Source organism: Octodon degus, unplaced genomic scaffold (assembly GCF_000260255.1).
Source record: "Octodon degus isolate 3935 unplaced genomic scaffold, OctDeg1.0 scaffold00093, whole genome shotgun sequence".
Lineage (NCBI taxonomy): Eukaryota > Metazoa > Chordata > Mammalia > Rodentia > Octodontidae > Octodon > Octodon degus.
The window spans coordinates 5342228-5369727 of NW_004524669.1; the positions used below are offsets into that span (position 1 = coordinate 5342228).

General features: G+C 54.0%; 2 protein-coding genes across 8 annotated transcripts in view; one reads left to right on the forward strand and one right to left on the reverse strand.

The window, feature by feature from the left end:
• The first annotated feature begins 3861 nt into the window (after window positions 1–3861).
• Window positions 3862–21198, forward strand: Tns2 (tensin 2). Of its 7 annotated transcripts, none has more exons than XM_023722672.1 (29): window positions 3862–4936; window positions 9387–9495; window positions 9964–10001; window positions 10892–10930; window positions 11201–11239; window positions 11353–11402; window positions 11610–11781; window positions 12013–12063; window positions 12546–12668; window positions 12753–12817; window positions 13634–13717; window positions 14636–14748; window positions 14835–14895; window positions 15168–15243; window positions 15493–15622; window positions 15734–15799; window positions 15877–15990; window positions 16158–17357; window positions 17487–17637; window positions 17753–18339; window positions 18447–18536; window positions 19006–19131; window positions 19326–19418; window positions 19538–19615; window positions 19772–19849; window positions 19991–20159; window positions 20243–20311; window positions 20400–20429; window positions 20579–21195. In XM_023722672.1, the coding sequence occupies exons 1-29, from the start codon at window positions 4859–4861 to the stop codon at window positions 20715–20717; spliced, it is 4218 nt and encodes a 1405-aa protein (XP_023578440.1). In that variant the 5' UTR covers window positions 3862–4858; the 3' UTR covers window positions 20718–21195. The 7 variants fall into 7 exon arrangements, with proteins under 7 accessions (XP_023578440.1, XP_023578441.1, XP_004637925.1 ...); XM_004637868.1 differs by lacking the exon at window positions 3862–4936 and adding an exon at window positions 7510–7875 and having other exon boundaries at window positions 20579–21198; XM_023722676.1 differs by lacking the exon at window positions 3862–4936 and adding an exon at window positions 8987–9173.
• Window positions 21199–21392: 194 nt separating this feature from the next.
• Spryd3 (SPRY domain containing 3) overlaps window positions 21393–27500 on the reverse strand; it is a 17870-nt gene continuing 11762 nt past the window's right edge. Inside the window, exons 7-11 of the mRNA XM_004637869.2 lie at window positions 25294–25443; window positions 24117–24174; window positions 23198–23317; window positions 22945–23117; window positions 21393–22686 (exon numbers count right to left, since the gene is read on the reverse strand). Coding sequence (XP_004637926.1) covers window positions 22552–22686; window positions 22945–23117; window positions 23198–23317; window positions 24117–24174; window positions 25294–25443 — 636 coding nt within the window. The 3' untranslated portion in view covers window positions 21393–22551. The remainder of the gene's footprint in view (window positions 22687–22944; window positions 23118–23197; window positions 23318–24116; window positions 24175–25293; window positions 25444–27500) is intronic.

A 27500-nucleotide genomic window follows, 5' to 3' on the forward strand; every position in this document is an offset into this window, starting at 1 on the left:
CCCTGTGCTTTGCTAAGCTTGTTCTAAGTAGGTGCTTTAGACCACTGAGCCATCTCACCAGCCCAGAAATTCAATTCTTAAAAGCCCCCAAAACAGGGTGGGAGAATCATCCAGCTCCAGCTCCCATCTCCAACATATTTGGCCTGGGCTAACTTGTCACCTGCCTGAGCAAGCTTGGAGTTCTATATATACTGTTTATTTTTTAATTTTATTTTATTTTTTGGTATTGGGGATTGAACTCAGGACCTTGCGCTTGCCAGGCAAGTGCTTATTCTACTGAGCTATCTCGCCAGCCCCCTATACTGTTTAGTGATGAGATGAACAGGCACTGGCATGGTGCTTCCTTCAACCCCCATCCTGGCTTGATGCATGATACGGTTAACTCCAAGCTCTGGGTTACCAGAATGGAGGCTTATGCCCCCACCCCCAAGATTCCTTAAGTGCAGGTCTGGTAAGATATGAGGATCTGGGAAATCGAACCACAGAATTCAGAGTCTGACTGCTTTGCTTAAGCAGGAACTTTTAACAACTGAGCTAATGGGCAGGCTCCCACAGAGGCTTTCTGAGTCATGGCGCAGGTACAATGGGAATTTTCCAAATGGCTCCAAGGACAGACTGGTCATTGTTGCAAGGCAGGAAAGGAGTTGCAGCAGTGGCAGAGATTCCATAAGGTCACTGCAAGGAAGTGGAGGACAAAAAGATGCCCATGATACCACACTTTGGGGATGTTGAGCCAAGGAGTTTTTGAAGAGAAAATAGTGACAGGCTTTGCCAGCCAATTAAAGAAGCTGCTTTCTTATTCTTAGTTTTTAGCAAGTCCATTGAGCCTAGAATTAGCAGAGCTAAGTGATGAGGCTCTGAATTGGGTTCTGAGAGGCAAAGTATGCTGCTCATAAATTGAGGGAAGAAAGCCACCTGCTCCCCGTGCCTGTATCGCCTGGAGGACCCTGTATAGCTGCACTCCAGGAGCTGGTCTAGGGCTCATTTGAATCCACCAGCTTTCCTTTCAAAGCCCCTCATTGATTGTGGGGGACAAGTTGGGGAAGATTTATTGAAAGCAGCTTATGTTTGGTGCACAGAAAGGGTAGGCAGGAAAAAACTTTCCTACTGTATTCTTTAGAGGGTGCTTGAAAATCTGGGAAAAGCGAGGCTCTGGCATGGCAGCGTGCTCACCCCAGAGCACGTGTGGACATTGCCCCCAGCCAGCTGCATGAAGGGAAGGGTGGTCAGCTTTCACCACCAGCCTCCTTCAAATGCGCTGCCAGCAACATGGGGCAGAGTCCAGACGGGGCTGGCTGCCATGTGTACTCCAGACACATGGCCTGGCTTAGCAGAATCAGGCTCTGCTTTGGGTCCCAAGCCAATGAGGGTCTCAGTTCATGCTAAGGGCGTCACCTCAAGTGCTATACAAGCTCACATCTGGTTTCTCAGGAAGTGAGAGCTACATACACATCTGCTCTTGGGAAGCAGTATTTGTCAAATAAGCCTCGTTTCTCAGCAACCATTGTAGCCCCCAGGGCCACAAGCAAAAGGGGATTTGCCTTTCCTCACCCCGCCTCCCCAAAATGTTTGGAAGAAATTGCTGCTTCTCACCCAGCAGCAGCAGCAACCTTCTGGTTGGACAATACACCCTCTGTCCTAAGCCAGGGGATCCGCCTCTGGAGTCAGCTCTGCCCCTTCCCCCGCTCTGCCTGGTTTCCAGCGCCCAAACCCTCCACGAAGTTCTAACCCAGTGCTCTTTCAGCCAGCACAGCCCTATACCTGAAGCCCCTCCTGTGGTCCTTCCCACCCCAGCGACCTGAGCCCACTATTAAAGGCATGGGCTCACCCCAGGCCATGGAAGAAGGGATTCCGCTTTTGATACCGCGATGGGCCTCTCTCTGCATAGTCAAGGTAAGAAAATCTCAAGGAGGAAGGTCAAAGGGTATTCCTGAAATTCAGCCTCACCTGTTTCAACAGCAGCTTGGCTTTTTCCCCTCCACCCCCACCCCCTGTTTTTTACATATAAATGGTAAGGGTCTCATTATGCAGCTTGGACTCTAGTGATCCTCCTGTTTTTTGCCTCCCCAGCGCTAGGATTATAGGCGTGGGCCACTACATCCTACTCAGTGGCCGCCTCTGCTTGGCCAGGGGCGGGGCCGGCATGGCATGTGGTGACCCCTTTTCCTTCTGATGTGCCTGCTGCTCTGAGCTGGTAATTGAGATGCTTGGCATTAAAAAAAAAAAAGTCCTGGCATGCTCCAAGAATCCTATTTTTATACCACCCCACTGAGCTGCCTCCTTATAATCTACTCTTCATCTTACTCATCAGGTTCCTACAGAATTTAAAATTCTTCCTCTCAACACCCCCAATGAAGGTGGAATTAAGCCTGAGCTGGGAGGGAATTCAGCTACCCATTTTGCAACCCGCTTCCTAGTCCTCCCAATTTTGATTGAATTGAGACTATTCGTATTGATAGTTATAATTGATAGGTATTGTTGACTTATCCTTGTCATATTATTTTTCTCAAAAGTTCCCCCTGTTGGCTGGCCAGGCAGAGTAGTAAGGAGCATGTGGTTCTAGCCCTAACCTCTCTGGGATCCAATCAAATCCCGCTGTGCCTTTAGAGTAGAACCTACTTTTTTTTTAATCAAAGTTTTTATTTGATAAATGTTACACAGCGTTCTTCAACAGTTCACTCTGAGCATACATAGGATGAGAAACAATTTTGTCATTCAAGTTTACAAAATGAAATAGAATAATATTTGAAGTACACACCAAAGGTAGTTGAAGCAAAAGTTAAATATTATGCAACTAAAGAAGCATAAAGGAAATTGTAGTCTAGGTTATAACTACCACCAAGATTCATTTAAAAAAATTAATATCTGGTTTGTCACTGCTATGGTTTGTGTCTAGATATTCCCTCAAACCACATGAAATTGTAGATGAACTTTTGCAGAGGTGGCTGGAACTAGATTAGAACGTACTTTGAGAGATAGTGGGAAGGGCAAGGTGTTAAAACAGCTAGCTGCAGACTCCAAAAAAAATGAACAAATTTCCACATCTCATGTTATTTGATTACATAACCAAATCTTGCCAAAATACACAGAATGACCTTCAGCCTTGCCTTTTCCCAGTAGCTTCCAATCCTGCCACTCTCCTCTGGCTCCCTCCAACTCCTGCCTCTCAGAGCACCTCCCTCCCCATGCCTTCTCAGAAATTCTTCCCTTGTTCCCTTCCTCTAGCCCCTTTGTTTCTTGCTGCTCCAGCCTCTGAAACTGGTTACTGAGCATAATGCTGTCAAGAGCAGTAAAATCAAAGCTTCCCATCCGGACCATATCCATCCCCTCCCCATACCTGCCTCTGGGGAGATCCACAGTCACCATGCCCTGCTTCACAGCCTCTTTTCCGCAGCCAGATTGGAATCCCAAACTCCACCCCCTTGTAATCAGAACCAGATTTCCCAGCCTTTGCCTTCTAAAGAAGAGCACAGAAGGGATTCAGCTGAGATGAGACAAGGAGGCCCAGAAGGCCTGGAGCCAGCAGTGCTGCTGCTTTGGGCAGGTACTGGGTGTGAGCACTGGCCTCACAGAATTCTCTCTCACCCCTCCAATTTTCAACGGGAGAATTATCCTCACTGCCAGCTGGAGGCATAGCTCAGTGGTAGAGCATCTGCCTAGCATGGGCAGAGCTCTGGGTTCAATCCCACTACTAGAAAACCAAAAAAAAAAAGCTGCTAAAGAACGCTGAGAAAAGCCGGGTGTGGTGGTGCTTGCCTATAATCCAGCACTTGGGAGGCTAAGGCAGAAGGATCATAGCGAGTTCAAGACCAACCTGAGCTACAAAGTGAACTCAAGGCCTGCCTGAATTGCATAGCCAGCCTGAACCACACATCGAGATCCTGTCTCAAGAGAAAACGAAAAATAAATAAAAAGAAAAAACACAGAGAAATCAGGTTCAGAGCTTATGAGACATACAGAGTAGCACAAACCAGTGCTGTGACCCATTAGTTCAATTCCAGAAGTTCCTATCCAGTACCAGATGCAGATGGTGCAAAAGAGAGGCCTGAGATTAAATCATACGAGAACTTCCACCGGGAAGTCTGGGGCTTGACTTAAGACCTTAGTGATGACCCCACGACAGGGGTAGAGGGATTGCTGGAGCTGCTTTGGGGTGTGACGTGGGCTTGAACCTGCTGTGCATCCTCGGCTCTGCGTCCTTTTTGGAGAATACACAGCACAGAAGTCTCCCGTGGGGTAGCGGGAGGACGATGAGCGGTGTTCAACGACTTGGGACAACCTGCTTCTGGCGCCCCCACCAGGTCGGGCCAGATCTCACATACACTCCTGAGGAGAGGCTGCAGGGAGAGGCTGAGGCTTCCTGGCCGTTTTATGTACCCGAGTCTTTACTCATCTGTCGTCCTTTTCTTCTGCGTCCGGCTCACAAGTGTCCTTTCTCCTGTGCGCCACCCGTCCGTCTCTTCCTCGAACATTGGTCACCATCTCCCGTGTCCCCCTCTCCGACGTTTTCCCGTGTGCCTTGGGCCCATCTTTCTGTAAATCTCTGCCCAGCTCTATTCTCTGGCTGCGAGGTTCTGCCTGACAGAGGCCTCTGCCAGTCTGCGCGCTCCCTTCCTCCTTTCTCCCTTAGCGAGCGCAGCTTCGCGGGAGAAGGTGGGGAGGAGAAGAGGGAGAAAGGAGGCGGCCGGGGGCGGGGAACGGCGGGACGTGGGGATTGGAGCCGCGGAAGGAGGGAGCCGCGAGGGCGGGCGGAGGCGACGGCTGCGGGCGCAGCGCGGCGGGGGCGGGAGGCAGCCTGCGGAACGCCCGCTCCCGCCGCCCCGCACCTCCTTAGCGTACCTCGGTGCGGCCGGCCGGGATGGGATGGCCCGGGGGCGCCCCCTGCTGCTGCCGCCCCGCCCCGCCGCGCCCCCGCCCCGCTGGGCGCCCCCAGCAGGTGAGTGGCCGCGCCTAGCCGGGAGGAAGGGAGGACTGGCGGCGGCTTCTGCGTCACACCGCGCGGGCAGTGCCTAGGATGATCGACAGGGGGCGCGGGCCCACCGGGGGTCGAGGGGCGAGGTGGGGCTGGCTGGTCCTCCGGGCTGAGCCTGGCCCAGGGCGGGCCACAACAAGCTAGGGGCGATTGGAGGCCCGGAAGGTGATCGGGGCGGGGCACGGCGTGGTGCCTCTCGCTCGGGCTGCCCCGCCTTCCCGCATCCCGAGAGCTCACCCAGTCGGGCTTGGCTGCGCTGTCACGCTCTGCACAGCGCTGCCACCCGTAGGCCAGGCGTGGATCGCATGTTGTAGACAAGGCCCACTGCACTTGGCAGCAGTGCTCAGGCCCTGGCCGGGCAGTGTGAGTGTGTTTTCCTCTGCTCCTTTGTGTCTAGGGACACTGAGGCACCAGTGAGCTGATAACCCCAGCCCACACACCAGTCCTTTTCTGCCCCTCCTCTCAAGCCCCAGATCCCTCTGGGTACACTCGCGCGAGCACCGTCCTCTTTCCCGGGCTCCTTCTCTGGGCCTCACCCCTCCTCAATGGCCAAGCTCCCAGCCTCTCATCCAACCACAGCTATTTCTAGGAAGGGGTGTGTGGGTGGAAGGCTTTCTCCATACAAACTCAAGGGCTTGCGCTTTGGAGAAAGAGGGGGCCCAGATAGGGGAAAGGCTGACAGGCTTTGGAATGTTCCTAGCCCTAGCTGGCCAATGTGAGGACAAAGGGGGGGTCCTGTGATGCTTTCCCAGCCATTGGCCAGTGAGCTACATATCTTTACAGGGCCTTTTGGAACCTTTCCCAGTCTCCCCTGAGATGCTCCATAAGGCCCTAAGGGGGCCAGGGAGATAGGTCAGTAGAATAAGCACTTGCCTGGCAAGCGCAGGGTCCCGAGTTCAATCCCCAGTACCGGAAAAAGCAAAACAAACAAACAAACAAAAAAAAAAAAAACAGTAAAAAGCCCTAAGGGACTCAAAGCCACAGGGATGGTGGCCACCCAACACCCAACTAAGCCCCACTGTAGTCACTGCTTAGCACCTCCTTGCTAGGCCTGGATAGGCAGAGTCTGAGACCAGACAAAGTCAGAGGCTGTCTGGGAACCCTTCAGCAGAGAGGACTTTCAGCTTCTCTGGAGATAGGAACAGGGAGCAGCATGCTGAAGCCCTGGTCAGGCTGTGTGCCAGAAGGGGAGAGGCAGCTTCAGCCACCCACTGCTGTATTCCATCTCTCCCCAGCAGAGCTAGGTGATGGACCAGACCAGGCCCAGTTGCCCACCTGGCCTGGAGTGCCCTGTAGCACAGCCAGGGTGAGGGGGTGTGGGTATGTGGAGGTCATTCACAAAGCAAGGGTCCTTCTCTAGTTACAGGCTTAGAAGCTTGGACCTTGCCACATGGAGGCCACCTCTTGGCCAAGGTACCCTGGAGACAGACTTCCTGGCCTAGAGAGGTGCAGCTAAGGAGACCCGCAGACTAGGCCCAGTCCAAGAAGGTCCTCAGAAGTGTCTGAACAGGAATCCCAAACCAGGGCTCATCTCAGAAAATGCAGGATTAAATCCATTCTCCATCTGGGTGGGCATTAGGCAGGGGGAAAGTGAAGGAACCAGTGGGAGAATCCAGATCTGGGGGAGCTGCCTGAGATTGGGACATTCAGTAAATACCATGCAAATGAAAACGCCCATCTGCACATTCTCTCAAGTGACAGTTTCAGCCAGTCCAAAAGGCTGCTGTCGTGGGATTGGGGCTGAGGACCCCCCCCCCAGGTCACTAACCTGCATGCATTGGAGGATTACTGCCCCTTTCAAAGGCCCCATCCACCTCTTTCCCTTGACTCTTGGGACAGGAAGTTGGCCATGTTCCCAGGAGGGAGGCAGGAGGCCCTGGAGGGGGTAGAATATGTGTTGGGAGGGAGCCTCCTGTCCAGAGCTCAGGGTCCTGAGGAAGCAAGCAGAGTAAAGGAAGCCATGAAGGTAGACTCAGGCTTGGGGTGATCTAGGCCTGGGGTCTGGGGTGTAGGGCTAGGGATCTATGAGGTGTAGCCAAGACAAAGCCAAGAAATGGGAGTAAGGACCATGGAACAGGGCAGGTGGGGAACCTCAGAAAGTTCTTGAAGGCCTTTGGCTCCAGAAGGAGAATGGATTCCTCTTGTGGGCTGGGCAATCTGGCTGGAACCAAGCCTTGCAGATGCATAGGGGAGAAGGCAGGCAGCATGCCCTCTTTTTCCTATTTCACAACCAGCCAAATTGAGGCAGGAAACTGCTTCTCCAGTCTTATGTTCCCTGATCCTCAGGACACTGGCTTTTGGAGCACTCTGGGTAGTGGTTCCCAACTCCACTTCCTCCCTATGGGAAGTCCCCAGGGAGCCTGAGAGTTCAAGCTTGGGCTGGCTGGGACACAGTGTTCCCCACTGGCCCTTGAGCCCTGGCCTTGAGACCTGAATTCCCACCCAGCCCCCAAAGGGGTTGATCTCTGGACCAAGGTTCTCTGCAGATCCCTGGATAGGGTGGATTACTGGGTATAGGGCAACTCTAAGACAGTATTGGGAAGCAAAAGATCCTGGGCTGACACTCCCAGCAGGGTAGATCCTGGGAATCTGATCTGCTGGCCTCCTCCACATCCTCCCCCCCCCCACTTCCTGGAGCAGCGACCTGCCCCCTTCCCGCCTGCACTTCCCTCCACTTCCAGGGCCAGGCTTCTTCTCACAGCAGCCAGACAGCCTGCCCTCCACCCAGGGGAAGCAGCTGCCTCCCACCAGGCAGCTTCCAGGAAACCCAGGGCCAAGCCCCAGCATTGTTCAGGCCCCACGGCCAGCACCCCAACCAGCCAGACACCATGAAGTCCAGCAGCCCCGTGGAGAGGCTGCTCAGAGCCCTGGGGCGGAGGGACAGCAGCCGGGCCACCAGCAGGGTAGGAGTGCCTGGTGACTGGGCAAAGATGCTGGGTGGAGGTGTGGTGTGGGCAGTGGGGGTCGGAAGGGCCAGATTGAAGCCAGACCATCTTCCCAGTTCCAGCTTCCTCAGCCTAGTCCCCTTGCCCCACAACCCCTATTCCTCTAGCCCCTAGGTGGCAGGGTGGGCTCCAGGGTGAACAGATGTTTGGGTTGGACTAGGTCCTGCTATCTGTTTCGGTTTCTCTGTCCCTTTACTGGCTGCAACTCGGGCCAGCCCTGGGGGTCCTGGTCTCCCAAACCTGGGCAGGGGACTATCCTGGAACCCAAGAGTAGGGCTAAGAGATCAGGCCCCTTACCTAGGCAGGGAAGTTTTTGGGGGAAAAATGGCATGGGGAGGTGGCAAGAAAAGCAGGAAGGAGTTTAGGTCTGCAGAGTGCTTTGAACTGGTGCTTGGCTTCCCATTGGATATGCCATTATCACCAAGCATACCCAGGTATCCTAGTGAGTCCTACAGGCTGGCTCAGCCCAGGCAAGTTCCAAAGACAGAGACTAGAGGTACTCCTGGGTCCCTGTCACTCCCTTCCCAACCTTACCCAAAGGTAGCTCAGGAGAACAAGGAGAGAATACTCCTGAAGGTCTGGGCAAGGGAGCTGGGTGGCAGGAGAAAAATGGACAGAAGAGAGCACTATCTAGGAAGTGTTCCCAACCAGGATGGAAGAACCTGAGATGGGAGTCCGAGAGAGAACCTTCAATGGGATGGGACTGAGCTGGATCTGGGCAGTGCCAGGAATCACCACTTCTTGACTCCCTGTGCCTCTGGCTGGGGACGGGCCTGGCAGGGCATCTGTCTGCCCCCTCCTCATTGAATACCATTTGAGAAGTGACTGGGAGCAGCGGCCAGAGGCACAAAGCAGCTCAACATCTCTGCCCAACGTCATTCCTTTCTCTCCTGTACTACACTCCCCCCGACACACACACAACTGCTGCCTGCCGCCTCAATGCACAAAGAGTAAACATGTTGTTCTGACCATGGGGGAGGGGGCATGTCAGCTGCCTAGAGCGTGGGGACAGCAGGAGCCAGCAGGACTGCCTGAGGCCACTCCTGGCTCAGGCTGGCTGGGCTCAGTCTGGGGTTGAGTAGCTGATACTGCATATGTCTGGACTCCAGCGCACTCTACACACTGCCCTCCATCTGGGGAGGGCAAGATGATGGTGTCAGAGTGGAGTGCACCCCCACCCTGTGACAAGGGCATCACACAGCAGGGCCACGTGAGGACCCTGAGTGATCCCTTGAGGAGGAGCTGACCCAGCAAAGGTGATGCAAGGGTCACATTCCAGGCACTGTTGAGGACAGGCCTCATGACTGCCCTGAAATGGCAGTGGCCAAGTGTGTCCTGTGAGTCTGGGAGCTGGAAGGGAATAGAGGAAGGACAGCAGTGCAGAGATAAGGCCAGGCCGCTGCCCAGGCCTGAAGAAGATGGACCTGCTGGGAACTCATGCCTTTGCCTGTCTGTCTCCCCACCCACAGCCTAGGAAAGCCGAGCCGCATAGCTTCCGGGAGAAGGTCTTCCGGAAGAAAGCTCCAGTGTGTGCGGTGTGTAAGGTGACCATCGATGGGACAGGCGTCTCATGCAGAGGTGAGGCCCTCCGCCCTATGGCTGTGAGACCCTCTGCCTAGCACCACTATGTTGCATAGCTCCTGGGGCTAACTCATTCGACAGAAACTGAAGTGTATGCCACTCCTCCAGTAGACACCAGGGCAGCCAAGAGACAAACCCTGGCTCCCCATGGCACCCTAAGTGCTACCCAGGAAACCCAAGACTCTCCACCACTTCCCATCCTGACTTGTGACTTGGGAGCTTCCCTTTCACTTCTCCTCACTGCTGTTTGTCCTAGAGGATGAGCCCTGGCTGCTTCCCCAGCCTGGGCAGTGGTACCCACTGTTTACACTCTTCCCTCACCACCCCAACTCCCATTCACCTGTCCCTAGCCATCCAATACAGCTGAAGTGGGGTCTGCTTCTAGGGCCTGGGAAGATGGGAGGGGGCCCCTTCCACGGCCCCCATGGCCCCTGTTAACCTTGTTCCTCCCCTTCTCCCCTCTAGTTTGCAAGGTGGCTACGCACAGAAAATGTGAAGCAAAGGTAGGTATCTGCTTCTATGTGATTTGTGAGCCCTGGAGTTCCTTCCACCTCCCCAAGTAGGAGTCCCAAGCCACACTTGCATTGACTCTACAGGCCTCCCTTCTCATCACTGGACACCTCCTCCTAGGTGGCAAGGGATGCTGTGCTGGGCCCTTTAAGAACCACCCTACTCCACCCCTGGAGGGCTGGCCCAGGCGGGTGGACAGTGAGACAGCAGCGTTTGTCTTGGTGCTGTGCCCAGGGTGCAGCTGGCTAGAACATGGGGGTGGGGAAGAGGAGGAAAATAGGGAGGAGGAAGGGTGGGGTTTGAGGGGAGGGAGCAGGATTTCAGAGACTGGGCAGCCGGATGGGCTGTGCCTCCCCTCTGGGGAAGGGTCCTCAGGATGCCTGGGAGGGTCTTGTCCTGGGCCCTCCCACTATCCCAGGTAGATGGCACCCACTGTCCACAGGGGACCTGAGACAGCGTCATCTCTGAGGAAGTTTGCTGGTCCTCCTCCTGCAGTGTGCATGTGGTAGTGGTAGTGGGGGGGGGGGTCCCCCAGGTCCTTGGAGCTGGCTTTGGGGAGCTGTGTGCCCAGGGGCGGGGTCTCACGGTGAAAGAGGCCAGTGTCCGCCCCTGGCCATGGCCTGCCTGTATGGCTCTATATATAACTCCTGTCCTGAAGCTGGATGAATGGGGGTCTGTGTGGGCAGGGGGCTGAGAGCCAAGAGAAATAAGTGGGGGGCCCAAGGGGTGGGGGACTGAGAGGCCAGAGGGAAGGCTCCCTTAAATAGAGGAACCTCAGCTGGAACCTGCGCCCATCCACTGACTCCCCCTCCACCTTCTTGCTGAAACTGAAGCCCAAGAGAGTTCATTTCACAGCTCAGCCCCTTCCCCCATCTCCTTCCAGGTGACTTCGTCCTGTCAGGCTTTACCCCCTGCGGAGCTGGTGAGTGTGCTGGATGGGTAGGGAAGGCAAGGGACCCCTGTCTGGGTATCCAAAGGTCTGTGGCCTTATAGAGGGCCCCTGGAGGTTAGGTAAAACCGTGTACTGTAGGTAGTGGTTATCCTGGCCAGAAAGAAAAAATGGAGACCTCCGCTGTTTTTGTCCCCTTGGTCCTGCTTAGGATAGATTCCTCTCCCTGTTCCTAGGGGTGGAGGGACTGCCCTCCCCCGCAACCCCAATAACCACACCCCTTTTCCCCTCCCATGTCTCTAGCGGCGAAACACAGCCCCTGTAAGGCGCATAGAGCACCTGGTAAGGTGATGTGGGGCGGGGGGGGGGGCACAAAAGTACTGCTATATACAACTCTAGATGAGGAGCCTAAAATGGGGGGCACCCAATGGAAGTCACGGTGTCTCACCCACTAGGGATCAACCAAGTCTCTGAACCACTCAAAGCAACGCAGCACTCTGCCCAGGTGAGTGCTACGGGATGCCCCACATGACCCCTTTCACCAGCCCAGCACCTCTGTCCAGGGCAGTGCCCCCTCCAAAGCTCCTGGGAAAGCTCTGCGCAGAAAGCGGTACCTCTCCCACGTGCAGCCATCCTCGGGACTCAGTGGCCGAACCCTCGCCAGAGACACCCTGCTACTGCATGCCTTACGATCGCTTCGCATCCTCCCCAGGAGTTTCAGCCTGGAACCACTCATGGAGCGGCGCTGGGACTTGGACCTCACCTACGTGACTGAGCGCATCTTAGCCGCTGCCTTCCCAGCTCGGCCAGATGAGCAACGACACCGGGGCCACCTGCGAGAGCTGGCCCACGTGCTGCAATCCAAGCACCGCGACAAGTACCTGGTGAGAGATGGGCCTGCCAGAGTCAGCCAATGAGAAAGCTGGGTGATGCACGGATGGGGGAGGCTACTCACTGACAGCAGTCCAGAAGGCGGAGCCAGGCAGCGTCAGAGCACTGCCCAGGCGTGGGAGCAGGGGAGAGGGGCGGGGCTGCTTCCTTATTTTAAAGGATTCTTAACTGAGTGTCCACCTCCAGTGCACCTCAATGTCTAAAATCCCTCCTCTTCGTTTCAGCTCTTCAACCTCTCAGAGAAAAGACATGACCTGACCCGCCTAAACCCCAAGGTAGGGGGAAATGGCCTGCCCAGCCACCAAACCAAACTACCCTGGCCCAAGACAACCCCAGCCCTCATTATTAATAGTATGGTAGCAGTTGGCATCACTTTCACCCTTAAGCACTTATCCACATGACTCCTAAATTACTTGAGGGGCTGGGGAGATGGCTCAGTAGAATAACGGCTTGCCCAGCAAGCTCAAGGGCCTGAGTTCAATCCCCGGTTCCACAGGGGGAAAAAAAAATTACTTGAGACACTCCGAAACTTGAGCAGCAGATATCAGCCCACTATATTCATAAAGAAAGCAAGGGGGTGGGGGACTGTTGTGGATAGTTAGCAGGCCCTTGACCTTGCCCCATATCCCTTCCTATTGTCTTTTTTTTTTTTTTTTTTTTTTTTTTTTGCGGAACCAGGGATTGCTATTGTCCCTTTTGGACCCCCACCCTTCTCTCTCTGTTCCTGCCCCCTTCTCCTTGTACCCTGTGTCCACAGGTCCAGGACTTTGGCTGGCCTGAGCTGCATGCCCCACCTCTGGACAAACTGTGCTCTATCTGCAAAGCCATGGAGACGTGGCTCAGTGCCGACTTACAGCATGTGGTTGTACTCTACTGCAAGGTGGGCTGGGGCCTCAGGTCACAGCTGGGGCCTCCTCAGCCTGGGGCCTCACAGCCTCTCCATCCCTGTCTCTCTGTCTCTCAGGGGAGCAAGGGCAAGCTCGGGGTCATCGTCTCTGCCTATATGCACTACAGCAAGATCTCTGCAGGGTGAGGCCCCATCGCCTGAGCAGCGCTGTCCCAGTGGCCATCCTGAGCTCGTGTAGGAGGCTGCCTGTGTGTTCAGAAAGTGCCTCACTGTAAACTTGATGTCTCACCTCCTTTTATGGCTTATACCTCCCCATAGTTTCCAGAGGGTGACTTGTATTAGTTTCTTAGGGCTGCCATAATAGAATACCACAAACAGTGTGCCTTAAAACAACAGAATTCATGATTCTAGAGACCAGAAATCCCACTGTCAAGGTGTTAGCAGGCCCTTGCTCTGTCTGTGCCTCTGGGTAGAACCCTTCTTTGCCTGTAGCTTCTGGTGGGGGCAGCAACCTTGGTGCTTCTGGGTTTATAGCTGTCTCACTCCAGCTTCTGCCTCTGTTGTCACATGGTGTCTCTGTATGTCTTCTCCTCTTCTGTTCTATACTTGATCTTAGCCAAAGGCCGAGAAGCGATACCTCTTCTTTTTCTTATAAAGACCAATCGAATTGGATTAAAGGTCCACTCTACTCCTGCATGATCTCATCTTAACTAATTACATCTGCAAGACCCTATTTCCACATAAGGTCACATTCTGAGGTATATATCTTTTTTATGGTGGGGGACACAATTTGACCCATAACCTAGTCAAAAATTTTCAGATGAGAAAAGTAAAGTCTAGGGAACAATTGCCTGAAGCCAATGACTAGTCAAGTGACTGCTTTATGGTGTTTCTAATTCTCCTGTTACCACTCTGGGCTCCTCCTTCCCTATGACTTTGGGAGGGGCAGCCAGGACAAAATTATTCATAAATCCCCAACCTGGTCTTGCACTCCTCAGGGCAGACCAGGCACTGGCTACTCTCACCATGCGAAAATTTTGTGAGGACAAGGTGGCCACAGAACTGCAGCCCTCTCAGCGCCGGTGAGTAGCCTGACCAGGTAGAAGATGTGTTCTCTCATTCATGCAGCACACCTTAACTTGGTAACTCCTATGTACCAGTCACGGTCCTGAATGCTGAGAAGTTAGAACAAACCAGGTCCCTGCTGTCATGAAGCTGATATGTTAGCAGTGTAGAAGGCAGCAAGCTTGGGAATCAGTAGATCACTCTGAATATGATAAATTCTGTAAAGTTAAGCCTGCTGCAGTGGTTTATGCCTGTAATCCCAGCTACTTGGGAGATACTGAAGAAGGATTACAAGTTCAAGTATAGCCTGGGCAATTTAGTTAGACCCTGTCTCAAAATTAAACAATAAAAATGGGGCCAGTAAGACAGCTCAGCAGACCAAGCTCCAGATTAGGCAAGCGAGGGACCAGGATTTGATCCCCAGCACCACATGACATACTGGCCCTGCCCCCAGGCTTATTGAGCTGGCCACCAAGACTGGGTGTGGTGGTGCATGCCTGTAATCCCAGCCTTGGGAAGGCTGAGACAGAAGGATCACTACAAATCTGAGCTGCATAGTGAGACCCTGTACCAATTACATAAAAATAAATAAAGATGGCTAGGGATATAGCTTTGACTGCTTGCCTAGTATACACAAGGTCTTTGGTTCAATCCCTGGTACCTAAAAAAGAGAGAAGAAAAAGAAAGGAAAACATAGACCTTGTGATAAAGAGAGACTTGTGAGATAGGCAGGGCTTGCCAGTACCACCCAGAGACGAAGGAGATCTAGCATTCCAAGTAGAGGGAATGGCAAGTACAAACAAAACCTTTGAGTTTGAGCTGGAAGGTAGGAGGAAGAGCTGAGGAGACTTGCGTGGAAGGGATGGGTGGTTGAAGCGATATAAGGAGTCTTCTAGAGGAAGAGGCTTCTGTTCTCCCGGACACTCTCCCACTAGGTACATCAGCTATTTCAGCGGGCTGCTGTCTGGCTCCATCCGGATGAACAGCAGCCCTCTTTTCCTACACTATGTGCTTGTACCCATGCTGCCAGCCTTTGACCCCAGCACAGGTGAGTCCACCTGGTCCTCCACAGGGAATGCCACTCCCATTCCCTCCATTCAGCACCCATCAAGCACCTTCTCCTCTGCCCCTCAGGCTTCCAGCCCTTCCTCAAAATATACCAGTCCATGCAGCTCGTCTACACATCTGGAGTCTAGTGAGTCCTGTTCCCAAGCTCCTGACCCTCCATGGCCAGGGTCTCTTGCTCTGTTCCCTAGATGTCTGCTTTTCTGGCCGCCCCAGACCTGGCTCCAACCACTATACCTGAAAATTAATACCACCACCATAGAACCCATTTTTTAGATGGACAAGCTGAGGCTCAGCTGTCTTTCCCCGCACAGTTCACTCTGATTGTCCGGCTCCCTCATGATGGCATAGCCACCTCTGCACTTACCTAGTGCCTCTGACTTAGTTCTCTCTGCCCCACAGTCACATCTCAGGCCCTGGTCCCCAGCAAATTTGCATCAGCCTGGAACCAGCCCTCCTCCTCAAAGGTGATGTTATGGTAAGAGGATCTTAGCAACAAGGAGAGCCCAGGAATGGGTAGGGGGTGGAGTGTGTCCTGAAGCCTGTAGTCACCTGGTGACTTAGCAATGCAAGGCAGACTGGAGGGGGAAAGGGAAATCCCCCAGATGGAGTGGTCACCTTGAGATTGAGGCAGGGCAGAAGCTGTGGCCAGGCAGTCGCCAGGGCAGAGGCACAGAACAACAATGTGGACATGAAGTCCTGACTGTCCATCTCCACCCTCCACCAGGTAACCTGTTATCACAAGGGCAGCCGGGGGACAGACCGGACTCTTGTGTTCCGAGTTCAGTTCCACACATGTACCATCCATGGACCACGGCTCACCTTCCCCAAAGACCAGCTGGACGAGGCCTGGGCAGGTGAGTCAGGCCAGTGGTGTGGGGACTGGAGCTCTATAAGGTCTGCCAGGTAGGGGCAGGCAGGAAAGAGGTGGGGGCGGGGCCTGACTTTTCACTGTCCCCTCCCCACAGATGAGAGGTTCCCCTTCCAAGCCTCTGTGGAGTTTGTCTTCTCCTCCAGCCCCGAGAAGATCAAAGGTAAGAGTGGGGACTTTGAAGGGGATGCTGAGGCTTGTATGTCCCAGCTTTTCACCCCATGGGTGGCCCATTTATAGGAAGCACCCCACGGAATGACCCTTCCGTCTCTGTGGACTACAATACCGCAGAGCCTGCTGTACGTTGGGACTCCTATGAGAACTTCAACCAACACCACGAGGACAGCGTGGACAGTATGTGGGGTTGCCCTGGGGTAGATGGGAGTGCAGGGCCATGGCATGGAGGGGGAGCACGGCTTCCTCCCCAAAAAGAGTCCCCTCAGGAGACAGCAGGGGGCGCCCTCCGGAATCTCCAGGGTGGGCGTCCCTGCTCATTAACTCTGCACTTCCTTCCCACACAGGCTCCTTGACCCACACACGGGGACCCCTGGATGGTAGCCCTTATGCCCAGGTGCAGCGGGCTCCCCGCCAGACTCCACCAGCTCCCTCTCCAGAGCCACCACCGCCCCCCATGCTCTCTGTCAGCAGCGACTCTGGTCACTCATCCACACTGACCACAGAGCCCACTGCCGAATCCCCTGGCCGGCCACCCCCGACAGCTGCCGAGAGGCTGGAGCTCGATCGCCTCCTGGGAGGCTGTGGAGTGGCCAGTGCAAGCCGGGGAGCGGGGCGAGAGACAGCCATCCTGGACGATGAAGAACATCCCTCTGTGGGCGGAGGCCCCCATCTTGGAACATATTCAGCCCATAGGCCTGGTCTCAGCCGACACTGCTCCTGCCGCCAGGCCTACCGGGAACCCTGTGGGGTCCCCAATGGTGGATACTACCGGCCAGAAGGAACCCTGGAGAGGCGGCGGGTGCCCTACGGGAACTATGAAGGTCCTCCCCAGGGCTATTCTGAGGCCTCTGTGGAGAAGAGGCGCCTCTGCAGATCCCTGTCTGAGGGGCCATACCCCTACCCGCCTGAGCTGCCAAAGCCAGCCAATGGGGACTTCGGCTACCGTGCCCCAGGCTACCGGGAGGTGGTGATCCTGGAGGACCCTGGGGTATCTGCCTTATGCTCGTGCCCAGCCTGTGAGGAGAAGCTGGCACTGCCCACAGCAGCCCTTTATGGACTGCGGCTGGAGAGGGAGGCTGGAGAGGGCTGGGCCAGTGAGGCCAGCAAGCCTGTCCTGCACCCAGTGCGGTCTGGACACCCACTGCCTCTCCTAGTGCCAGCCTACGGGCATCACCATGCCCCCATGCCTGATTATAGCTGCCTGAAGCCACCCAAGGTGGCTGAGGAATCACATGAAGGCTGCTCCTATGCCTTGTGCCCTGAAGGCCGGTATGGGCATCCAGGGTACCCTGCCCTGGTGACGTATGGCTATGGAGGAGCAGTTCCCAACTACTGTCCAGCATATGGCCGGGTGCCTCACAGATATGGATCTCCAGGTGAGAGCAGAGGGCATCCTAGCCCTGGTGCTCACTCACCACGAGCTGGCTCTGTTTCCCCGGGCAGCCCACCTTACCCACAATCCAGGAAGCTGAGCTATGAGATACCTGTGGAGGAGAGAGGGGACAAATACCCACTAGCTTCAGCAGGACCCTTAGCATCTACAGGTGAGGGTCACTGGGATGGACATGCTTAAGACAGAGGAAGGGCTTGGAAAATCATGGGAAGAAAGAAGGTACAGCGTATGAAATGTTCAGTCAGTTCATGCTTATAGCCCCTTCTCTTTCCTTTACCAGAGTCACCTGAGCCACTGTCCTGGAGGGAGGGCCCCAGTGGGCACAGCACACTGCCTCGGTCCCCCCGAGATGCACAATGCAGCGCCTCTTCAGAGTTGTCTGGTCCTTCCACACCTCTGCACACCAGCAGCCCAGTCCAGGGCAAGGAGAGGTATACAGAGGGGCTGAGCATGCTGTCACTTGTGTCTAAGCAGGCAGTGGAGGGGTGGGAGCTCCAAGCAGAGCTCCAGTCAGCTCTGCTGACTGTCTGTCCTTCTACCCTACAGTGGCCGGCAACAGAACACCAGGTCCCCCACCTTGGTACCCACTCAGAGACTGAGTCCCAGTGAGGCCTTGCCCCCTGTTTCCCAGGGAGTCCCTGAGAAGGCTCCTGAGCAGCCAGCAAGAAGTGGGCCAGAGCCTCGGGGCCTGAGCCCTTTCTCCTTAACTTCTCCCAGCTCACCTAATAATTGGCCTCAGGAAAGAAGCCCAGGTGGTCACTCAGACAGTACCAGTCCTCGGGGTCCTGTGCCCACCACACTTCCTGGCCTTCGCCATGCTCCCTGGCAGGGACTTCGAGGACCCCCAGACAGCCCAGATGGGTCACCTCTCACCCCTGTGCCTACCCAGATGCCCTGGCTTATGGCCAACCCAGAGCCACCTCAGAGCTCACCCACACCTGCCTTTCCCCTGGCCACATCCTATGAGACCAATGGTCCAACTCAGCCTCCACTTCCTGAAAAACGCCATCTCCCTGGGCATGGGCAACAGCCAGGATCCTGGGGCCTAGAGCAGGCATCACCACCAGCTAGAGGCACCAGTCATCATGTCACCTTTGCACCTCTGCTTCCAGATAATGCTACCCAACCCCCAGGTATGAGGGCCTTAAGAGGGTGGGGCAACTATGAGTAAACCCATTCTCTGAGAAGGGAACTTGAGACTGAAGAATTCTGGGATCTGAACTCCCCCTTCCTGTTTTAGACCCTCCTACACAAGAGAGCCAAAGCAATGTCAAGTTTGTCCAGGATACATCCAAATATTGGTATAAGCCACACCTGTCCCGTGACCAAGGTGAGAAGCCAGCTTGCTGTCATTCTGCCCCGACTTCCAGGGCTTCTGTCTTGGCTTGTAAGTCCAATCCTAGTTAAATCCCTTGGATCTTCCTGTCTCAGCTTGTTTACCTTGGCCAAACTTCTCACCAGCAGGTGATTCTGGGCTTTGGGCCCAAGGAGGTTAGACTCAACATTGTCAAAACCTCTGTGAACTCTCGAAGATTCTGTCCCTGACTGGTTGTGGCAGTATATGCCTGTAATCCCAACATGGAGAAGTTTTAAGCAGGAGGGTTACAAATTTGAGGCCAGCCTGGACTATGTAGCATGCCTCTGTCTCAAATAAATGATAAAGTTCTCTCCCCAGACTCCTCCCACACTTACAGCAGTCATGGCCAGAGGCCTAGAAACTTGTTAGGAAAAGGCACTGTAGCTCAGCCAACCACTGTGCAAACTTCTCCTCCCTCTGACCCCTATCCACTGCCATACAGCCATTGCCCTGCTGAAGGACAAGGACCCTGGAGCCTTCCTGATCAGGGACAGTCATTCATTCCAAGGAGCTTATGGACTAGCCCTCAAGGTGGCTACACCTCCACCCAGTGCCCAACCCTGGAAAGGTACAGCATGCCTAAGTCCAAGGGAGGCAGAAGGAGGTGGGAAGAGTTTGAAGAGGCCAGATAGTAGGGGTCAGGGAGGCACACACTTGAGGAGAGGCAGGAAAAGCCTTCTGTTACTCAGGAGAGGGCCATCAATGGAGGAGCTAAGGACCCAGGATCTAGTAAAGCCTTACTTTCCTCTCCCCTTCCACCAGGGGACCCCTTGGAACAGCTGGTCCGCCATTTCCTCATTGAGACTGGGCCCAAAGGGGTGAAGATCAAGGGCTGTCCCAGCGAGCCCTACTTTGGTGAGAAGTGGGAGCCTGGAAACGGTTCTACCAGGCTGGCTGTGGGAGAAGCCAAGAGAATTGAGGATAGAAGGGAGCCCTGGAGGCATTCATGACTTCTCTTACCTCCTTTCCCACAGGTAGCCTGTCTGCTTTAGTCTCTCAACACTCTATCTCCCCCATCTCTCTGCCCTGCTGCCTGTGTATTCCCAGTAAAGGTGGGTTATCTGTGTTCCTCACTGCTCCCTGCCCCTCTAGCCCAGGCAGAACCCAGAGAGCCCTGATTCCAACTCTCCCTTGACAAGGAGTTTGCTAGCTCCCAGGGAATGCTCCTCCCTTTTCTCACCTTCCCTGTTGGCCTTCACTTCCCCCAGATCCTCTGGAAGAGGCCCCAGAGGCTTCAGTGCCCAGCAACATGAGCACAGCAGCAGACCTCCTGCGTCAAGGTGCAGGTAGTGACACCCACGAGACTTCTGTGCATTCTGACATTGCTGGCTGGGAAAAGTGAAAGAGCAGATGGGGGTGGGGAGCAACCAAATACCTAGGAACCCACTGGGCCATGCTCCCTCACTGACCACTTCCTGGCCCTCTAGCCTGCAGTGTGCTCTACCTGACTTCAGTGGAGACAGAGTCACTGACAGGCCCCCAAGCTGTGGCCAAGGCCAGCTCTGCAGCTCTCAGCTGCAGCCCTCGCCCAACACCAGCTGTGGTCCACTTCAAGGTCTCAGCCCAGGGGATTACACTAACAGATAACCAAAGGAAGTAAGTCTGGGCGCCTGCCCGGTGAGAGCCTTGGGGGCCCATGTTTCCAAGTGTGAACTTTCTGCCTCTCCTGCTCTTCACAGGCTTTTCTTCCGCCGCCATTACCCGGTGAGCAGCATCACCTTCTCTAGCACCGACCCTCAGGATCACAGGTGAGCCTCCCTCCAAGCCTTCCCCAGCCCAGCTCCTTCAGCAGCCATGCCTGAGCTGTACTCTCTCACAGCTCTTCTCCTCTTACAGATGGACCAACCCAGATGGCACCACTTCCAAGTAAGCCTCCCCCACGAACTCAGCCTTTCCCTCCCAAGGTCTTGACACCTCCATCCTCCTCAGTCCTGACAAGAATCTGCCTATCCATGGCCAGTCAATCCCATGGTAGGGTGGGAAGGCCCCACCCTACCTTGGCTTTGTTCCTCCAGGATCTTTGGTTTTGTGGCCAAGAAGCCAGGAAGCCCTTGGGAGAATGTGTGCCATCTCTTTGCGGAGCTGGACCCAGAACAACCTGCAGGCGCCATTGTCACCTTCATCACCAAAGTTCTACTCGGCCAGAGAAAATGAAGGAAGGCCACAAGCTTAGAGCCCACGTTAACACTGCACCTTCCCAGCACCACACAGCCCTCACTTCCCTGGCCTGGACTAGGTGCCCCAGAAGCCCTCCCTGAAGAAACGGGAGCAGGCATCATGCTGGGCCATTGCTCCTCCCCACCCAGCCTGCTAAGCTAAGTGGATAGGCCCATGAGATGATCTGGCATGTGAGCAGATGGAAGAGATGGGCATGTGAAGGGTGAGGAGACATCAGCCGTTAAGTCCCAAAGGGGGTCAGGACAGCCCCACCTGCAGAACATCAGCTTGCAGGGGAACCAGGCCCTGCCAGCTCCACCCAGTTGCAGGTCCCAGCATGATGGGGAAAGGGGAGAGGTGGGGGAGCAAGTCACACCCTTCTCTACCTCCCTTTTGGGCAGAGATCAGAGTGGGACCACATGGACGGGGAAAAAAAAGAGAGTCTATTTTTGTGTAATAAAGAATTTCTACAAACTTTTGTTGGAGACCTTACTTACAGGAAGATGAAAGCCTCCTTTGCCCAGAAGCATACCTGAGCTTCCTGGGAGCATCCCAGCCCATGGAACATGCATCATCCATCCCTGCCCTGGCAGTGTCCACATCTCCCCTGGAGCAAGCTGTCCTCAGCTGCCCCTCACCCTCTGGCCCTGGGAAGGACTCCCATTCTGGCCATACTGATAAATATGGAAACTCTGTCTTTATTGGCTGTATAAACATCTCTCATCTGTACATACATTTCATACATCATAGTGCAGGGCCAAAAGGGATGGCCACAGGGGCCTTAGGAGCACCACAGTACACCCACTTTCCCCATGGCTCCACCCACTCTGTGCAAACCGAGACCAATGGCTCCTGCTTCCGCTTCCTCCCAGCAGAAGTCACTGTTAAGGGGAAGGCTCAGGGGTCAAGGGGTACAAGGAGATGGGAGTCTATGTAAGTGCTAGCATCAAACACGGAAGCAAACAGGCAACTGGCACAAGCAGCAAGCTGGAGTGTGGGGTGGATGGACATAGGGCAGGAAAAGGTGCAAGGGGCCAAGCTGCGCCTTTAGGCTGGCTCACCACAGCATGAGATATGCCTCAAAGCCTCAGATCACCCCAGGAATTTAGAGACAACAGTGTCATGGCTGGACAAGGAGAGAGGAGCAAAGGTGCTAGTCCCACACCACCTCACAGCCACAGCCCTCTCTTGCTCATACCCTGGGCAGCCATCAGTGTGTCCAGTTGGGGGAGCAAGAGTCTCAGGCTCTCTGTGGGAGGATGACACCAGAAGGTGTTGAGGTATGGGGAAGCCAGCTCTCAAGGGACAGAACAGAGACCCTGAAAGACTGGGGCAGCAGCCACTAAAAGAGGGAGATGGCCCAAGGGTGGCCCCCTAGCCCAGCTGGGGGGAGGACAGCAGCAACAGTTCATACAATGAGGACAGAGGAGAAAAGCAAGTTCAGGGAAATACTGTGGTAAATAGGGGACACAGATGACTCCTTCACCCTCTACAAAGCTCATGCCCAAATAGCAGCTGGGGTCAGGGGGTTCATTCTTCTCCACTCACCTGGAGCCAGTGAAAGGGGCATCCAGGTGCTCACAGGCCAAAGCAAGGGAGAATCCTATATATCAACATCATTCTTTGGGTCCATTTCTATCCAACCAGGGACTCAGGCCCAGGAACTGATGATAATGGCGGGACCAGGTCAGAAAGGTAGTCTGATGGCCTAGGCTGTGCGACCAACCCCCACCCAAGATCTGCTGGGCAAGCAGTCCTGGAAGATATGAGGAACTGGGCACCTGGCCCTGCAGAAGGAGAAGGGTGGCTGTGGAGGGGAAACTCTACATCCCTAGCCACTCAAGGGATGCAGGTCTACTTTGACTTTCTCCCCGCAGCTCAGCATTCCAATGGTGGGGAAAAAGCCTCCAGAAGGTACAACAGCATCCTTCTTTCCAATGATCTTGCCATTCCGGGTGAAAAAAACCTGGAGGCAGAGGCAAGAAGAATGGAGCACAACCTGGCCTCTCTGAGGCCTCAAGCTCCTCACTCCCAAACCTCAGCACTGGCTTGAGAAGACTTAAGTGATATGAGAAATGACCACGAGGGGGCATCTTTAGCCTGGGAAACAGCCCCCATCAGTGCTTGCCTTGGCTTAACCTTGGCCCAGAGCCCTGTTTACACTAGCTGCCAGCTCCTGCCCACCCAGAAACTCTGGGACAAGCCCCATCATCTGCTTACTCACCACCACCTTCTTGCCCTCATGCTCCTGTTCTATCTCTTCTCCATCTTCTTCCTCTTCCTCTTCTTCCTCTTCCTCTTCCCCTTCCTGGTGCAGGTACATGACATTCCGGACGTTCCGGACAGCCCGGGCCGTTGGGGATAGGATCACTGTTTCACAACTGTCATCACTGTCCCCTAGAAACCAGAAACCAGAGTTCCTGTGGTGCCCCCCACTCTGCCCCTAAGCAACCTAACTGCTCCCAGACCTCACTCACCCTCGCTGTCCAGGATATAGTCCCGGGGGAACATGATTCCGCAGCCCATAATGTCCCCTTTGTAACAACGTGGCCCAAATGGGTCCCCCACACCACTGCCATGAAAGATCTTCCCGTCATCTGTTGGAGGGAATGGAGAGGATACACTTGAAGAAGGAAAGATGACAATGTACCCCGAGTGGAGAGACAGATGTGGGAAGGGAACACCAATTCAAAAAGAAGGACACATACAAAAGTGAACACAAGGCCAGCCCAAACTGCATAGCAAGACTCTATTTCAAACAAACGACACACAAACAAAAAGAAGGACCCAATATCCAATGGCCCAAGGGAAAACTGGCCAGAAGAAAGGAAAGCTGGGGGGAGTACACAAGGGACGGGAGGGATAGTACCAGGAGCCAAGGCTCAGGCCTCTTCTCAAGAAAGCCCTAAAGGATAAAAGGATATCAAGCAGACCAAAAAGAAAGAAAATGAATGGCAAGTTTGCAGGAAGGGCGCAGAGGGAGCCAACTCAGAGGCCTGGAATGTCTAGTTTGGACCAGTTCTCCCACCCATGTCTTGCGTCTCTGGCTTTCAAGGCTAGGAAGAAAACAAAGATGAGGAGAAAGCACAAGAAGCCTAGGAAGGGAAAAAGAGACTATTTATTAGGTCAGGCATAGTAGCATATGCCTGTGATCACAGCACTCTGGAGGCTGAGGCAGGAGGATCACTCCAAGTTTAAGGTAACCTGGGCAACCTGTCTCCAAAAAAAAAAAAAGGGGGGGGGAAGAGGAAGAGGAGGAGAGGCCGTGGCAACAGCAGTAGCAGTGGCAGTGGTGGCGGCAGTGGCAGCAGCAGCAGCAGAAGCAACAGCAGCCATTTATGAGGGCCAGGAAAATAGTCCCTGTGTCTTACCTTCCTGGGACAGCCATTTACTCACCTGCATGATAAGCCACAGACCCTCTGCTCCAACCAGGGTGCCTGTTCTTGGGATAATCCTGTGCCAAGAAGAAAAAAAGAGAATCTACTGGACCACACATACAAAGCAGACAGACCAGGTGTGGTAATACACTGTGGTCCTGGCCTTTGGAGCTGGGGCTTAGACAGGAGGATCACAATCAAGGCTAGGTTACAAAGCCAGTTCAAGGTTGGCTTGGATTACAGTGAGACCATCTCAATAAAACAAAAAAGGGCCAGTCTGACAACTCAGCGGACTAAAGCGCCTGCTTAGGCAGAGTGCAGGGCTGGGGTATGCTGAGCCGCTGGTAACTGAGACTGGGTGTGGTACAAGCCTGTAATCCCAGTGCTTGGGAGGCTGAAAACAGGAGAATCACTAGGTACTGAGACCCTATAGACCTGGTAGACACTGTCCTAAATACATTTTTTAAAAAAGAAAGGAAATAAGGCATAGTGGTGTATACTTGTAATCCTAGCACAAGGGAACCTGAAGTAGGAAGGTGGCAAGTTTATGGCCAGCATGGGCAATTCAGTGAGATCCTATCTTAAAATTAAAAACAAAAAACAAAAACAAAAAACAGCTGGGGATGTAGCTCTGTGGTAGAGCACCTGAGTTTGATCCTTAGTAACACACACACACACACACACACACACACACACAGAGGCATCCAAATCTGTGATTTTTTGGAAATAGATGGCTGTATATGAACCCCACAATCTCTCACTTCTCAAGGGCACTGGGGTAATAGAAACAGGAAAGGTGGGGAAGGTGCTCAGCTTTGAAAGCCAGGGCTGCAGGCTGCCTGTACACACCCAGATTTCAGTGTGTAGTACAGACACAACACTCTTATGTCTTGGGTCATGTGCACTCTTACACATGGGACAGGGACTCATTGTGATGTTCAAGCTGGACTTGAACTCAGTATGTAGCCCAGACTGGCCTCAAATTCATGATGATCCTCCTTCCTCAGCCTCATGAGTGCTGAGGTTACAGGTGTGCACCATACCTGGCCTTATACAGCCATTGTCTGTCTCAGCCTCAGAGTTTCCTCACTGCTCTGTGTCCCCACTCCAGGTTCCCTAGGAGCTTCCTGGCCCTCGCCCTATAGCCCCAGAGCTGAGCAGTTTCCTCAGCATAAAAGCCCAGTACTCGTGCTTACCTTTCGGGCCAGGCCCAAGGCAATGTAGCATTTCTCTCCAGGGTCTACAATCTCCACCTCGAAGTAGTGGCTGCGGGTGCTCAGCGGGTGCCGGGCCTGGGCCAGCCCCACATCCACAATGCTCTTGCCCTTGCCCAAGTACTCCAGCAGCTGTGGGGGAAAAGCTGGGTAGGATGAGGAGCAGGCTACCACCACCCTGGAAACCTCAAAGTCCCAGGCAGGCACGGAACAATAGGGACATGGTGGGGGTGCATTTGGGCAGCATGCTCAGAAGGAGCCCCTTGCTGGATGCCTCCTTGCCTTCCTCCTGAATCAAGACACCCATCTGCTCTCTGGGAGATATGGAAAGCAGCAAAACAGCACACCAATCATGGCTGCCAGGAACCATCCCCTTTCCTGATGAACCCACTGGTCTTCTTGGCTAGGAAAAGAAAGATAGGACCAGGCTTCTCAGGGATTTAGTGGGGACTGGAGGATGTAGAGGTCAGGTTCCAACCCCAGCTATTTGAGGGAAAGAGATACATGCAGAAACTGATCTGCCTGGGATGGGATTAATGTAATTTCTCAATGTATTTTCTTTACTTGGCTGTGAACAGAACTGTTTATCACTGGGTCAGGAGTTGTTAAGAGATGCCCAAGAAGCCATAATGATATAGTGCTACCCTGGATCTGAAGTGGAGAGAGAGGGCAAAATGAAGGTACTTCCCTGCTCCCAGCCTCTGGGTGCTCTTTCCGGCTGGAGCAGGGGTGTAGAGCTAGGTAAGGGGAGATGACTGATGTGTTCTTGAGGTGCCTTGTCCCATAATGGTCCTGCCTGGGCATGACAGGGCAGCAAACCCCAATCTGGGAGGATTTATTTGTCAGTTGTCATGGTAACAGTGGGGCTATGACTCAACCCCATCCCCTCCCTTCCTCCCTCTCAGCATCACCTGGCACTCCTTAATCCTTTTTAATTAGCCCAACTGCCCCTCAAGACTTTTACCCTTCAACACCTGAACCTCTACAAAAATCATGCTCCCTGGGGACCTCTTCCACTGATCCCTGGCAAGCCTTGGGGCGCTGGCCTCTCCCACCTGCCTCAGGACTCCTGCCTGAACAGGACAAGAATTGTGCTTGCCCACATCAGCATGGAGGCCTATGTGTGTCTCCAGCAGAGGCTGATCCTTTCTGCTCATCACCTTTCACAAAATGGGAAGAAAGGGGCTTGCCCTGCTCAGCTCCAGCTCCCCTAAAGCCCATCCTACCCTCATCTTCAAAGAATGAAAGGGGCAGATAGGGGTGAGGGTTCAGAGGTACACAGGAGGCCAACTAAGTCCATGGCCAGCCCCACTCTGTACTTTATCCCTGGCCCTCAGTGTGTTCCCTAGTCTGGGCTCCTGCTCTGTCTTCCTAGCAGCAGGGAGGGGTGTGGCCTGGTGCATATTAGCTCGTCTATACTCCACCCAGTCCATCCTCTCCACCCAACATTGCAGAACTGGGTGGGGGGCCCCACAGCTACCCTTGACCCAAGCTGTCCAACTGGCCTCAGTATAGGAAACACAGTGTTCTCCAGTCCCGCAGCCAAAAGGCAGCCGATCCAGATCCTGATCCTTGGGGAAAAAAATGAAGGCAGCAACTACAGTTTTGTGTATGATAGGGTGGGGATACTTCCTAAGGCTGAAAGCTCAGGACAACCTACACCGACATGGAACTCCAAAACCAATCACATTCATACCCAAAGAGCATTCAGGCCCACAGCTGACATGACCGACAGGGCTTCTGCAAAGTATGTTCTTCCAGAGTGGGGGCCACCTCCCTGGAGAAAAGTCACCAAAATCACCTGCTCTACTCGGGATCCTACATGAGCTCTTTTGTGCCTTCTCAGGACACTGAGACAGTAGAACAGAGTCAGCCTCCCTCACAAATTGTCCCTGAGCCCAGCCAGGTTCCACCCTCCTTTACTACCTATGTAAGTGTTAGGCCTGACTTGCTAGGGTCTTGATGCTGGTCCTTTAATCTGTGGTCAGATGCCTCTTGGTTTTGTTGTTGTCTTTGAAAGACAATCCAAAAGATTGGGGTTCAAATCCTAATTCCTATTAATTGGTAGTCAGTAACTTGAGCAAATTACATTTACCTCATTAAGGCTCAGTTTCTTCCTCAGTAAAACAGGGTAGGATTGCTCTATCTCCAAAAACAGGTGAAAGATAAAGTGAGTGCTATATGCTTGG

Bases quoted from the DNA above. Each gene is read 5' to 3' on its own strand.
- Tns2 (XM_023722672.1), top strand. From the start codon at position 4,859: ATGGGATGGCCCGGGGGCGCCCCCTGCTGCTGCCGCCCCGCCCCGCCG. The intron at 12,818-13,633 runs GTGAGGCCCCAT...TGCACTCCTCAG, and splicing joins TACAGCAAGATCTCTGCAGG to GGCAGACCAGGCACTGGCTA. The intron at 20,160-20,242 runs GTAAGTCTGGGC...TGCTCTTCACAG, and splicing joins CTAACAGATAACCAAAGGAA to GCTTTTCTTCCGCCGCCATT.